The sequence below is a fragment of the Halichoeres trimaculatus genome, unplaced genomic scaffold (genome assembly GCF_033239565.1).
Source record: "Halichoeres trimaculatus isolate MK-OKI-2021-1 unplaced genomic scaffold, fHalTri1.1 fHalTri1_scaffold_2, whole genome shotgun sequence".
Taxonomy (NCBI): domain Eukaryota; kingdom Metazoa; phylum Chordata; class Actinopteri; order Labriformes; family Labridae; genus Halichoeres; species Halichoeres trimaculatus.
In genome coordinates, this window is record NW_027437180.1 from 26,934,037 (window position 1) to 26,948,167 (window position 14,131).

The following is a 14,131-nucleotide window of genomic DNA, read 5'->3' on the forward strand; positions in this document are numbered from 1 at the left end:
CACGTTCTCATCCCCAATCCTTTTTACAAATGCGCACCGTTGTTTCAATATAATCAGCTGTGGGACTCGCTGTTATTTATCCTTCCTCGCACCACTTAGAAGACATCTTCCCATGTTTAGTAGGCATGACATAAATTCTCCGAAGGAAGCCTGTTCCTTGACAGACTCGCCTTCTTGGAATCTAACCGATAATGACTTTGTGTTTGCCGAGGCTCGCGCACCCTTGGGTGTTTGAGGAGAAATGCGTTATGGGCTCGTGTTTCAAAATCTCCCCTCTCTCCCTCTCCCTTAAAGATCAACTAGGTGACACGAGGGATGCGGTATTTTAGCGTTGTTAGGCCAAATTATATTTCCACCTGATCGATGGAGACGCACGAGAGCTGTGCGCACTGCGCTCTGGACAGATGCGGCTGTGGAGAGGTGTAGGGCATCACCAAGACGAAAGATGTGGAAGTAACTTTGGCTAAGAACTGTTAACCCTATGTGCAAGGCAAAGGTTTGGAAATGTTAAATAGCACTTTGACCTGAAAGCGAGAAGCTCGATGGATAAAAATAACCTGGTCGTTTACAGCAGGTGTTTGATCATCTTGGTGCTTAAATATCGGTGAAACCAATGAAAAGGGGAAAAGAAAAGATTTTAATTTTCAACAGGGTGTTTGATAATTTGGATTTTCATCTTTTTATCCAGTTTCATAATTTTTGTAAAACAAAATCGTAAGAAGCAGCACCTGTGTCACGCAGCGTGAAGACACATCAGTAAAAATAACCGTAACAATTTTCATATAAAAATCCTACAACTGATTAATTTCCTTCCTTTAACCCCTGTATTTTAAATAAATTCACATGTCTTTATTCGGTTTTAATTTTAAACGAAATTGCAATACATATAAATTAATTTGCATAATCACTTCGTTGTTTTCATTAAAAAAGAAATATTCCGTCCCTGAAAAATATTTGGCTGGAGGTGATGGTCACAAATTGGAGAGCCGGACAAAAACACTGAATTAAATCATTTTGATTCCTGTTTTCCCAGAGAAGTTTTTTTGCGTTAAGACTGAATTTAAATGTATTTATTGACATGACATTGTATTCACAAGTGCATGTTACTATGAACTAACGAACTTTACGACGGTGGGGGTTTTAAAACCACCGTGAGCGAATAATGACCACCTCTCAGAGCAGGCCTTAATAAGCTTTTAATCTTTTGTCAAAACTTTTCCCCCTCATAGACACATAACAGGAGATTCACAGCCTTCATAACCCACGCAAATGTCAACCGGAAACAACATGAACAGCATGCAATTTAAAAGAAATCAATGAAATGGATTCGATAAATACTGCCTGTTTTCTCAGCTTCCTAATGTTCAGAAATCGGTGCACATTTGACTAAATACTGCAAATGGGAACTTTTATAATTGTTTTAATGGCGGGAAATAAAACAAACATTAATTAGGAGCTGAATTATTTCCCAGCATTGCGCACTGATAATGTTTGGAGCCTTAATTGACCCGCTGCTGTACATGCGCGCCTCTCTATATCGACCCTCGCAAGTTAAAAAGCCCGGAGTTAAGTGATACTACGAGCCTAATTGGTTCATCAGGGATGATTCTTTCACAATACAACAGCCGGAGGCCGCGTCTTCTTCTTCTACTCCTTTTTTTGTAGGCTGTACTTTCCACTCCGCTTCAAGTCGGAGGAATGTGGGAACAATTCAAGGTTAGGAAAGCTCGTAAAAGAAATGTGCCTCCTAACCTCCACCTGAGGGTTTGATGCTGCCACCCAGGCTTACAGCGGAGCCCGGAGTCAGAAGGAAAGAGGGAGTGAGGGAGAGAAAGACAGAGAGAAGAAATCAGTGCATGTGTTCAGTCATACACGCTCTCTAAAACAGCCTCTTCCTTTTCTTTCTGAAAGGGTGCAGTAACGCGGCTTCCTTTGAAGTGCGACAGGTCGACTATGGGCCGAGACCTGGAAGAGGTACAGTGGCATCATGTCTGCTCTCTGCTGCCTGCTCACCTCACACCGAGACTCTTAGACTTCCACATAGCAAAACAAAGGCTTCACTGTGAAAACATACACGAGGAAAAAACGAATGATAATCAAATGATAAAATCCAGAGTGCAGGCCTTCTTAAAACTTTGAGGTTCACACGTTTTGAATTCTTTAGATTTGAACGTATTTTGCTCTTTTATATATTTTTCTTTCAAAATGAGTCTCAAATCTAATCAATAAGCCTGCAACATACTGCGTTGTCTTACATCATATTTGCAATTAAATACAAAACTGTTATGTAAACTAAACAAAAAAGCAGAAAAAATAAACAATACACATTATATTAACAAATTAATATTTATATATTTTATCAGATTTTTTCGCTTTAATAAAAAAAGATGGTAAAGATGAATTAAGAGTTCTAGTTTTAAAAAATCTGTTAAAAATAATTCAAGTGTTGGTCTACAAATTAGTTTTTGTTGAATGAAAAATATCAACATAAACTTTTTTTTTCCTAAAGACTGTCTTCAAGTCTTCCACCTCTCTTGAATCATTTGTCATTTTTCATCTTGTGACATATTCAAACTTTTGTTTTTATTTATCCACACTCAGATTATTTATTTGCTCTTATTGTTTATATCTCGTTGATGCACTGCAGAGTGTGACTTGCTGTGAGTGTATGATAAACCTCTGAATGTGAACGCTGCTCGCTGTAGGCACATGATGACGGACACATTTGGAGAATAACTCGCTCCACTTTGTTTTGTCTGACTGCAGAAATGAGGTTGATATTATCCTCCTCGGTGCAGATCGCACATCACTGTAATCTGCACATTAACACATTCATACTCTTGTGGTGGTGAGTGAGTGAGAGTGTGTGTGTACACATTGTTTTACACAGTGGGGTACAGGCATGCTGCATATGTGGTGCATATGCAATGCCTCTTACCAAAGTGTGTGTGTGTGACCAGGAGGGAGTGATTTGATGCATATGTGTAGAATTATCCACAGTCAGTGAACGCGTGTGTGTGTGTGTGTGTGTGTGTGTGTGTTTGTGTGTGTGTGTGTGTCGTTACCCTCAACTGTTATTTCTGTTATGTCTGTCTTTGATGGGTCATTGCACACAGAGCATATGGGTGCCTATATGGACGTGTATCTGGTGTCAAGTGTGTGTGTGACGCTGAAGTTTTTGTCCATGTGTGTGTGTGTTACAGCTTTTGTGTCTGTGCTTTTGCCATTTATTTTTCTGAGTGGGTGGCTAAATACTCATATGCCAGTTCTTTCTGAGAGTGTGTGTGTGCGTGAAAAAGACAGAGTGAGAGCAAGCGTGTGCAGTTTTGTGGGTGTGTGTCCTCTCCCTCTGAGTGTGTGTGTGTGTGTCTCTGTGTGTTGGCTCGGGCTCCATGTGTGTGTGGGTGCGAGGTGAAGTGTCTCTTGGCTGGCCTTGGCTGGAGAGCTGGAGGAGAGCAGAGGTGAAAGAGGAGATTTGCAGAAAAGACACGCACCACTTCCCCCATTACTACTTTTTCTTCTTCTTCCTCTTCTTTGACTGCATGTCTTTCACTGCTTCTTCTTCTCTTTCTCTCACTCGCTTTTCTTTTTTTGTCTTATTCCCCACACCTCAACCCTGTTATCCCTTCTCTTCTTCTTGACGATCATCTCTACCTAACACCCCATCACCATCACTGGTCTTCCAAGTGTTAAAACAGATTTTATTCTGCAGCTACTGTCTTTGTATGAAACACAGACCTCTTGAGATTAACGCTGTGCAACAGGGATCACTTTTTTTCAATGCGTTTACAAGATTATAACCCACATTAACACACAAAGGCAAATGTCAGAAGGTGGGGAGGTACCTGGGCTTGTCTCTCAATTTGGCTGTCTGGCTTTGCACCTGGTTGGAGCAGGTTTAAAGTCTCCTCTACACCACCTCAGTTCCAACCTGCCTCCAACTGTAAACTTGCAGTTGGCTCGTATATTCTTCACTGCAATAATTGCATTCGTATTGGGCAGTTTAAGGTGTCCAGATAACGTTGGCAGTACTGAGCAAGGCCGCTTTTGCATTGGGCATCTCTCTCTGTCTTTGTGCATACTCAACAATGATTATGTTTTCCCTGAAGGCAGTGTTATTTCTGCAAGAAGGAGCTCAAAAACAAGCGAGTGAGAGTGAGTGGGAAGGTGGCTGCAGCTGCTTGTATATTTACTGTATACGAGTGCGTTTGTGTGTGTGTGCACACCATTAAGAAGCCATCTAGTTTGACGGAGTAGGAGGATGTACAAGGTTCCATTCATGCTGTGGTCCCCACTTTATTTACCCAGGCACCAACCAGGGAGATATGACGTCCACAACATTTTTACTTTCAACTTTAAGCTTCATTTTTCCAATCTGTTCTTTTTTTTTTCTTCATGAAGCATGATTTCCTTTTTGATGTGATCTATTAATATCAGATCATATCATAGCATGCACTAGTCACACAATAGTTTAATTGGGTAAAATGTAGCTGGCATTTGTTTTATTTTGTTTTTCATTTGCTTTCATGCACAGCGTTAGACTGTTAAAGAAATTTGTCACTTCTACTTCTTATGCACATGCCTTCATGCTCCTCTATTTGTTTCACGTTCACTTTTTTTTTTTTACTGTTATGTACATAGTAAATTATACTCCCTAAAAAATTCCACCCCTCAAACGGTTGTGTGTCCCAGGTCACTCAGTAACCTCTGCAGTAATGCCCTGCAGGAGCAGCGTTACAGTTAAACACTGACCCTGACTGCGTGTGAGACCCAGGGCCAAGCAGCGATCAATAAGCATCATGTGATCATCGCTTAAGGGTTCCATGTCAGCTGTTTCCTGTTTGTTCTGAGGAAACGTCCACCTCACCGCCATGCTGAAAGCCAGAATAATGAACGTAAAGACACTATCTTAGAAGTCAAGAGGGTTTCTTTATCGTACATCATGCGGAGCAGTGTACTGTACGTTTTTGTGTTAGTGTTAGCAACGATAGAAATGCAAAGCCAGTTGCTCTGCTTCTTATCAGAAGACTGAGTGGTGAAATCCACAGAGCCGAGTCTTTCCCAGGGACTTCTTTTAGCCCTGTGTGGGCATTTGTATGTAAAAGGAAACAAATACATTATGTAGTTCCTTTTGTTGTGCTTTATTTACTCTTATTATGCAAGCTACTTTTGACAAAAATAATCGATACTCTTCTGTTAATCTGAATAGAAATCTCAATATGCAACATGCTGGAGATATACGAGGTATTTTACTTTGTTGTGTGAAAAATATTCATTCATTTATTCACGGTTTATTTGTTATGGGCAGATGCAATATACATATACGAACTAAAAACAACCATCTAATACAAATCATCATAGTGTGTCCAGCAGATGCTGATTTGCAACATCTGTCCTGAGAGGGTGTTTTTGAGAGAACACAGGATTAAAATAGGAAGTTCAAAAGGAAAAAAAAAGGGAAAAAGAAAAGGTAAATTCGGAACAGCTTAAAATAGATAAATCCTTTAGCAGTGACAAAGCTACAGAAAATCGAACATGAGTCCTGATTTATTCCTGATTTAACCAGAACTTACCGCCTCTGTTAAACAAAATGAAGCTGACAAAAAGTATGACGTGTAAATAAGGAGGGAGTTCTAGTATTTTACTACTTTCACAGAAAAAGCCGTCTGAGCGACAGATGTTTTGCAAAATGAAATTTTACAATCACCACTTGAAGCTGCATTTATTGATAGGCTGCAGCTCTGCAGTCTCTTCATGCATTTTCAGGAAGGCGTATGAGGCACAAGCTGGTTTCAACGTTAGAAATCAATAAATTACTAACATTTATAATCTCTAATCTATTCAAAACACAGTAGTGGTGATGTCTTATTTGTTTTTATCAACTGCAATGTCCGAATGAAGGGGCACCTTAAGGATTTGATTACAGACAGACAAACACGTGAGTGTCACTCAGTTTCCTAATATTTTGAAACAACAAAGATAAGCCTTAAATTTTTGTCAGTTCTTTAAAATGGCTTTTTAAAATTTATTGAAAATCAAAATTATCTCCAGATACGTCACCTCTGTTCATCTTTACTTGGCGGTTCTGTTCAGCATGAATTTTGTAATAGAATGACAGATTGACTATTTTCTGTTGACTAACGCTGAACAATATGCATACAGATCCACTAGTTTTTCCTTTTTTCTTTTCTTTGTCCCCACTTTTAAAGTCTTTTGCACTTCTCTTTTTAATATGTTGGTTTTTCTTTTATGTTTTTTGACATTTCCCGTGGAAAACTTATTTGTATTTGGCAAGTTTCCTGCTAGTTTCCTGCAGTAGAGAGAAGTCGCTGGTGTGAAAAGGAAGTGTGTGTTTGAAGGGCCAGTCGCTCAGGATGTCACCACCCCGCCACTGGTTAATGAGAGGGACATAAGCACAGGGCCAGGGCAACACACAGTCACACACTCTGACACGGCAGGAATGCAGCAGCTGTCACCGAGGTCCTGGCAGTTATGAAAGGGTTGAAGTATAATTGTGTCCTGTGTGTGCAACATTGGTGTATGTTTGTGTGTGTGTGTGTGAAATGGCAGGACCAGGGGTCATGTGGCTGTTGAGAGCTGGGAGGGGCTCAGAGATTGCCACCAGCAGAGAGGTTCATCACATATAATCAACCAAAGTGAGGAGAGAGAGTCAGAGCAAACACACAGTGTGTGCAGTGTCCTGTCGTATTTTAAGACCTATCCAGATGGCAGACACATTGTTGTGTGAGGCCACTCTTTCCCGTCCTGCAAGTAGAGGAAGGTGACATTAGGTGTGACCTGCGCTAAGTGACAGGAACTTGGGGCATACTTTCACCACGGCTTCTCCCTTTTCCTGTTATTCCTCAGCTCCTGTGATTTTGTTGTCTTTGGAGCAACGCCAGAGCAACGGGCAAATCGACAGCCAACTATTTTTACATCCGTCTTAAGGACCCCTGTCTGCTCGCTCTGCCTGCCAATTTGCCCCATCAGCAGCGGCAAAAGAAGCTGAAGAAGAAGAGCTCTCAAGGCTCTGAGTCTTTCATTTTTCTGTTGGCAGTGTGGCTAATGCTGTCACTGTTATTTGAAAAAGCACTCAGGCTGAATTGCTATTATTATTGTTAAAGCCATCATCATCATCATCAGGCTTATTTATGGTTATGTATAATCATGGTAATTTTGTTCAGGGCTCACAGTTGACTCTCTCTTTCCTCTGCTAATCCTAAATGTACTGTGGAGTGTGTGTTTGTTTGTGTTGGATGTACTGGCAGAGCACCAAAGCAGAGAAAATGGGTTTCCAACAGGTAACAGCGATTTCATGTCCGCGGTTCTCATGTGAGGTGAGGAGAACTTGTGTGCAAACAGGCTACACAGAATGAACGTTACATCTCTTAATGCATACATACTCGGCAGCTTATAAAGAGGAGGAGGAGGACCGTGGATTTCTATCCCCCAATTTTTCTCTTTTCATTTCTTTCTCTCATTCTTTTTTACTCTGCGTCTATCTCTCCTCTCTGCTCTGTTCTGTCTCCAGCTTACCGAGGAGATTTGATTGCTAGAGGCCCAGGGAGGATTTTTAGGGAGGTTCTGGAGAAGGGAGGCTAGTGGTACAGGCTGTGGTAGGCTTGCAGCCAACTTATACACACGCACATAAAAATTTTTAGTCCTACGGGCATATATACCAGCTCACACACACTGCTATCATGTCTTTTCTTTATGCAGGTTGTGTAAATTGCTTGCTAACTGTCGTGTCGTTTTAGCCCCTTGAAAGAACTCGAGTCTTAACTCATTAGCTACTTTTTCGTACGCAAAGTGTTAAAGTAACACATGTGAGCATTTGTTTGTGCTCTCTGCTGACTTTGTAAAGATGTTTGCGCTGTTGGATTAATAACGTTTAATGGCCACTGTTAAATGCAGCTGCTTTGGCATCCCACAGCTTGTGTTTTTCTGGCAAACAGAGACTCTGGGTGGCTCTTGTTTTTGTGAGGATGTGGGGCGTGAGCGTGTGCGTGTGTATGGCACGGTGTGTGTGGGCCTGGTGAGTAAGGCAATGTGTGTGTTGTCACAGGGCATACCTGTGCATTTAAATGCGACATCTGCAGACACACAGACACACACTGAATTGAGCATGTTTGCATGTGAGCCTACCACATATTGAGCAGCACCTCACTTCACTTTCTAACAATCTATAATGTCGGTTAACTCACAAATGATCTAATTAGCCTACTCTGATACACATCAATTGGTCTGACCCTGTATCCACAGCAACCAGCCAGGAGTGGGAGGTCAGCATGCGTGACCTCTGGCACCACACATTGTTGGTTGTTCACCTCCAGTGACATTTATTGTGCGACCAAAGTGACAGCTGCATTTTTTTTTTTTATACAAAGTGAAAATTCTTGTTGCATGGGAGCGTGTTTTAATGTGTGTGATTTTGTGTTGTTGACACACACAAACACACACACTCTCCCTCTCTATGTTGATGTTTTGTCTGTAAATGGCCCGAGCTGCCTCTTCCATTGTCGGGAAACACACTCAGCGATAAGTGCTTTGTCCGCTGCATGATGTGTGTGATTCTGACTGGCATTTAATATTTCATGGCATTTAATCCATTTGCTATGTTTCCTTCGAACACAAAAATAAAAAAAAATCTGCAGCTTTTGTTTCTTTTATCCAGGCCATTACCTCGCAGCTTGTTGATCAGTTTAGATTTGTAAAAGCTGACGACGAGGGATTTATCACCCAGATTTACTGCGATTTTTCAGCATGAGCATTCAGCTAATAAATTTAGCATCTTGTTTGAGGCTTAAATGGGGCCTCATGAGGGCAAAGGTGATCCTTTGCGCCTGATCAATGGGCTGCCCCATATAACTCAATAGCATAAATAATAAAAATATCATAAGCAAACAGCTGTGAGATTTATAGCAGGAAAAGCAGTGAAATGAAAGCACTTAAAGAGCAGTCAAGTTTACAGGATGCAGCGGCAAAGAGAGATAGCGCATTATGACAAAGAAGAGGAAAAGAAGCCGACAGCTTGAGCATCAGTCAGAAGGTGAGGTGGAGGCTCTCTCTGAGATCAATTGGTAATAGGCTGAAGTCACAGAGGCGATTAGAGGCGTCGACCTGCCTGTGTTGTAAATGCTGTCAGATCTGTTAAAGGAAGCCTAATACCTCTCAGGTTGAAAGCTGTAATAACATCAACTGTAACTAGATCCGCCAGGAAGTGCAAGTGAGTCTGCGTGTGCGTGCGGGAGTGAGTGGAAAAAGGAGCGGGAGGAAGGCGAAAGTGTTTCATTGTGTGTGTTTGTGTATAAGTGTGGTGTAAAGCAGCAGCAGCAGCAGCATGCATAAAGGGTGAGAGCCGCGGGGTTGTTCCTGGCATTTTTCGGCCACCAGATGCCTGTCACCGCTTTGAGAAAAAAAGAGCAGGGGATGAGAGAGGGGAGGAGGACAAAGAGGAGGGGGGCGAGCAAAGGAGAGAAAAGAGGAGGAGGGGGGTGGCGCTGTTCAAATCATGTCACGTAGCGCTAATTCATCCAGCCTCATTAGAGAGAGGAAAGGGACCAGAGGGCCTCTCTCAGGACAGGACCCTGGCTCAAACACACACACACACAGCCACACGTAGATATATGCAAACACACATTGTCTCAGTTTTTCTCCGGCAAATTCTTTAACATTTTTCTCTTCCTCACACACACACGTAGACGATTGTACACAGATGACACTGGCACATGGCGCAGTGCGGGGGCAGTTTGGGGAATAGAAAATTGCCTTCTCAGGAAGGCCCCGGCCAATTAAGGACCTGACCGTATTGAATGTCAAGTGTTAATTTGGGCTCCCCCTTCTCCCCCCTTTCCAAACCCCCACCCTCACCCTTCAATTTCCCAGCAGTGATGGGGGGAAGGAGGGTGGGGTTGTGTGTATGTGTGTGTCCCAGAGATGAGCAAATACATGTCAAGCCATAGTTGATTGCCTGCGCCGTATTATGTGTCGCAGGCAAGTGGCAAATGTGCTCCCTCCTTTTAGCCTTTCGCTCAAGTCCCTGAGGGACGCCACCGTGGAAGGGGGGGAGGAGGAGGAGGAGAGGGAGGATTAACTGTACCGCAGTGATAAGAATGGGGGGTTTTACACCAGGGAAGAGGAAGAAGTAGAAGAAAGAGACAGAGGGGAAGACTGAAGGGGACAGACAGGGAGCGAGGGCGCCGGGTTTGTTTGATCTCACAGGACTGGGCGGTGACTTTGATAGTCTTTTAATTGCCTTCATTTTCATAGAGGTAATATTTTTGCAACAACTGTCAGAGCTGAATAGTTTCAAACAGAAAATTCCTCAACTTTAAACCTAAAAATGTGAGAGAAAAACTTTTTGAGAAACTTTCAAAGATGTCAGCGTGGTGTCTGTGTGTTATGTTCACACTCGCTGGCACAGTGCAGGGGCAGACAAGGTTGTTTGTGAGTCGGACTGATGGTAAATGCCCACCTCCTTACCTCCATGATCTAATAGACATCCACTTAGTCTTAATGGGCAGATTCCCTTTCTCCTCTTGTGATGACTGTTGCACTCTTTAAAGGTGGAACTGCCTGCTTGTCTTTCCTATCACCCCCCACCCCACCCCCACCATCCTTCATCCTGTGTATCTCATGTTCACAAGCTCTCTCCCAGGATTGAGACGAGTATTTCTAACTAAATAAATATTAATGCATTGCTCACATTCACACCAAAGCTAATTCTCCTGCTTTAGCTGGCCCTCTGGCTACATGTGTTCGTCAAAGGCCCTTTGTTTTACATTCATATCGGTGTGTTTTACATAGAGCTGTGTTAGTGTGTATGCGTCTGTGTCCTGTGATAGTAGTGATGTTGTGAAATTGAATAGAGAGGGTGAGTATTGATCATTTCCCCCTGTGTGTTATTAGTGCCTGCTGCTGCTGACAAAGAGAGCATGGGCCACCTGCACAAACACAAACTGTCAAACACACAAATGCACACTTACACACACACGCACACACACACACAAACGCAGTATGTTGTTTTCATGTTTTGACAACTGTAATGTATTGCTTCAACAGGAGGAAAGTATTCTTTCCTGCTGCATAATGTTTCATGGAAATATCAACATTATTGCCCAGATGAAGGGCTGGAAGCCTGTAAAGTTTGGCTCCCGTAGTGTTATGAAGGATCAGGTTATGTGTCGCTGACTTATATGTGTCAAGGGTCTTTTCAAATAGAGTCCATTTTTGCGCTCACTGCTCACACACACTTGTGTTGTGTTTTATTTTCACAATCTGTTTTGTCAATCTCCTGTAAGTGATAACATGTTGGGAGTTCACAGAGGTCACAGCCAAGTGTAATTCAATCTCTGATCAGCGATATACAAACATGCGTCTATACAGGCCTCCAGGGTCGGAGCAGGGAGAAAGAGAGTGTTAAAGCCCGGCCTAAGTGCTCAGTCACTGGGTAGATAGTGATGTCTGCAGGGCCTCTGAAGCTCCAGTGGTCAGCCAGGTCTAAGAGGTCTGTCAGGCTCTAATTGATCACTCTGACCTGGGAAGCTAAGGACAAAAGGAGAAGGGGGTGTGGAAGAATGCAATAGATAAAGCTAAAGGGAAAATAAAGAAGGAAAAAAAGAAATTGTGCGACCGATGGCTTAATCTCTCTGGACTGGCCATTTTTCCCCTCTGGATGATAGATATCGTAGTCCTTATGTGTGACACAGATGGATAATGCAGGCGTCTGGGGTGATAGAGTTATAAATTAATGCATTACTGGACCTTAATGTGGACTACTGTGGACGACCACACACTAACATCATCAACCCCTCTAGGCACACACACTCGTACACACACAAAAGCACACACACACAAACACGCCTACAGTCTCAGTGATGCGTCTCACTGAACTCAGGGTGCGGATTGTACTCCTCAAGTGGCATTGATTTGTTAAAGTGCTGAATTAGCAGGAGAAGTCCAGCTGCTAGCGCTTCTTTCTGTCTTGCTTTCCTTTTTTTCTGTGTTTTAAATTTCACTCTTTTCACGTCTCTTCTTTCACTCCATCTTTGTGGCTTTACTCCAATGCTCTATTTTTTCCGCCTTTTCTCTCCTTGTCCTCTGTCTTCACGATTGTCTCGCCTCTTCACCTAAAATCTCTTTTGGTTCAGTCGCAAGTGCTCCTTCCAGCGACTCTGCTCTACTTGGTTGTCCTGGCAAACGTCTGTTACTTTTTCCTCCACATTTCTGTGTCCAGCTGGAGGCTTCCACTGAAAAGAACAGTTGGTTTTTCTCTCCTTCTCCTTGTGGCCCACACAATACTGCCAGCCAAAACTGTTATGTCCCTGACTCTGAGACTGGAAGGGAAGTGGTCTGTGTGTGTATGCGCGTATAAATGTGTGGCTGGGGATTGGTATTTAATAGCCAGACATACTGAAGAACTAATATCCAGAGCAGCAGTAGCCTGCACATTGTAAGGCCACACACAGTGACAAGGTCCCGCTCAGACCGCTGTATTTAAAACTCATGCTACCCCTGCAGAGCGAAGCAATGGCTTATACATGTACAAGCAAACCACAGTGAATTCCAATGGTGTTAATGTCCCTTTCCAACAAATACCTCTGGAAACATGGTACTGTACAGCGAGGGTCACTGGTCCCTCTGTCTGCTGATAGTGAAGTACAGTGTTGTACTCGGGCTTCTGCGTTGGATGCACTGTCTGCTTTTTGTCTCTGACTCAAGGCCTCCAGCCAGGAGGTGCAGATTTGTTAGTGTCTGCTCCATTATCACCCATCACTCTCATGGTTTGTTTTGTGTGTGTTAGTGTGTGCAGGAGGGAGAGACAGAGAAAGCCGAGCTGAGACACTGTCCCCCTCTCGCTGGCTCACTGTGGTCCAGCCCAAACAGTTACCATCTGGTGACCAGGGACTGACCCTTTTTTTTGTCTTGCACATACACACACGCGCACACACACACGTACATATACACACTGAGTGCCGGACTGCATCCAAGTGATGAGTGAGTGACCACCAGACTCCCCCTTCCTCCCCCACAGAGTGTCGGTCCCTGCCAGGCCTCTGGTCCCTCCCCTCACTGCATAGGATTGGTCGATGAAAGGTTGATGGGCAACTGATCTGTCCACAGTGCCAATAAAATGCTCAATAAAGCACCGATCCCGACCCTGACTGGGCTAATAGAAAAACACCTAAGAGGAAGAAACACCCCAACACACGTACAGCACACACATGTGCACATATGCATGTGACTGAGGCCCAAAGTAAACACATATTTCTTCGCTAGTTTCACTAAACCATATTGTATTTTTTTGTTTGCTTTTCTTACGCCTGTTTGATTTGGTAAGGTCCTCGTGTGCTGCAGTCACAGTGTCATCTGGTGATTAGTTTTTATTATCATATTTTTGTTCATCCACATAAAACCTTAAATAACAAGACAGCTGATTAATTTTTGGTGAGACAAAAAAATAATAATCACCATGTTTACAAAGATATGCTTCAAGAAAAAAATAATTGCGTGCAGATTTATTTTCAGTTTTGTTGAGTTGAGATAAAATAAGCAAAACTGAACACAGGTCTCCTTCCCCCTTTTCCTGACATTTTCTTGGCTTAAAATTAATTCGCTGACAGCATTCGAGAGATTACCTGGTGATAGATATTTATTTATCTATCAGTTGTAGGATTCTCGTCCAGCACCAGTGTCTAATGAGGTGAACTTCCAAAAATCAAACTCCAAAACAGTGCATATGCTTAGGACTTAGAGTGCAGAGCAGTCTGTCTTTGTGTGTAGTGAGGAGCAACAAGAGAAAGGGATGTGTGTGTCTGGTGTGCTTGGGTGACAAAATGTGAGCACCGGGGTCAGAGGCAGAGAAGAAGTGACACATGCATCACAGGGTTGTGACATGCCAGGGTCAAGACACGGGTCACTCCTGCTGTCCAGAGAACACACACTCATATTGATGTGTGTTTTTGTGTATGAAAGGAGTGACGCTCCTTTCAAAGGAAGACTACGACTTGAAGCAAACTCAAGCTCAGCTTCTCATCGTAAGCATTGAAGGGGGAACAAGGATTGAGCGGAGAGCAAGTCACACACAGGGAATAACGGTTGTGGGATGTTGTGACAGCAGTTTTTTCTTTAG

General features: G+C 43.0%; 1 protein-coding gene across 4 annotated transcripts in view; it reads left to right on the forward strand.

Moving 5' to 3' along the window:
• Positions 1-14,131, forward strand: part of bnc2 (basonuclin zinc finger protein 2) — a 164,933-nt gene that overhangs the window by 75,622 nt on the left and 75,180 nt on the right. For 3 of the 4 annotated variants that reach the window (XM_074687095.1, XM_074687110.1, XM_074687118.1), the window contains exon 3: positions 1,912-1,974. The exons of the other annotated variant lie outside the window; for it this stretch is intronic. In XM_074687095.1, coding sequence (XP_074543196.1) covers positions 1,912-1,974 — 63 coding nt within the window. The remainder of the gene's footprint in view (positions 1-1,911; positions 1,975-14,131) is intronic. 4 annotated transcript variants of the gene reach the window in all.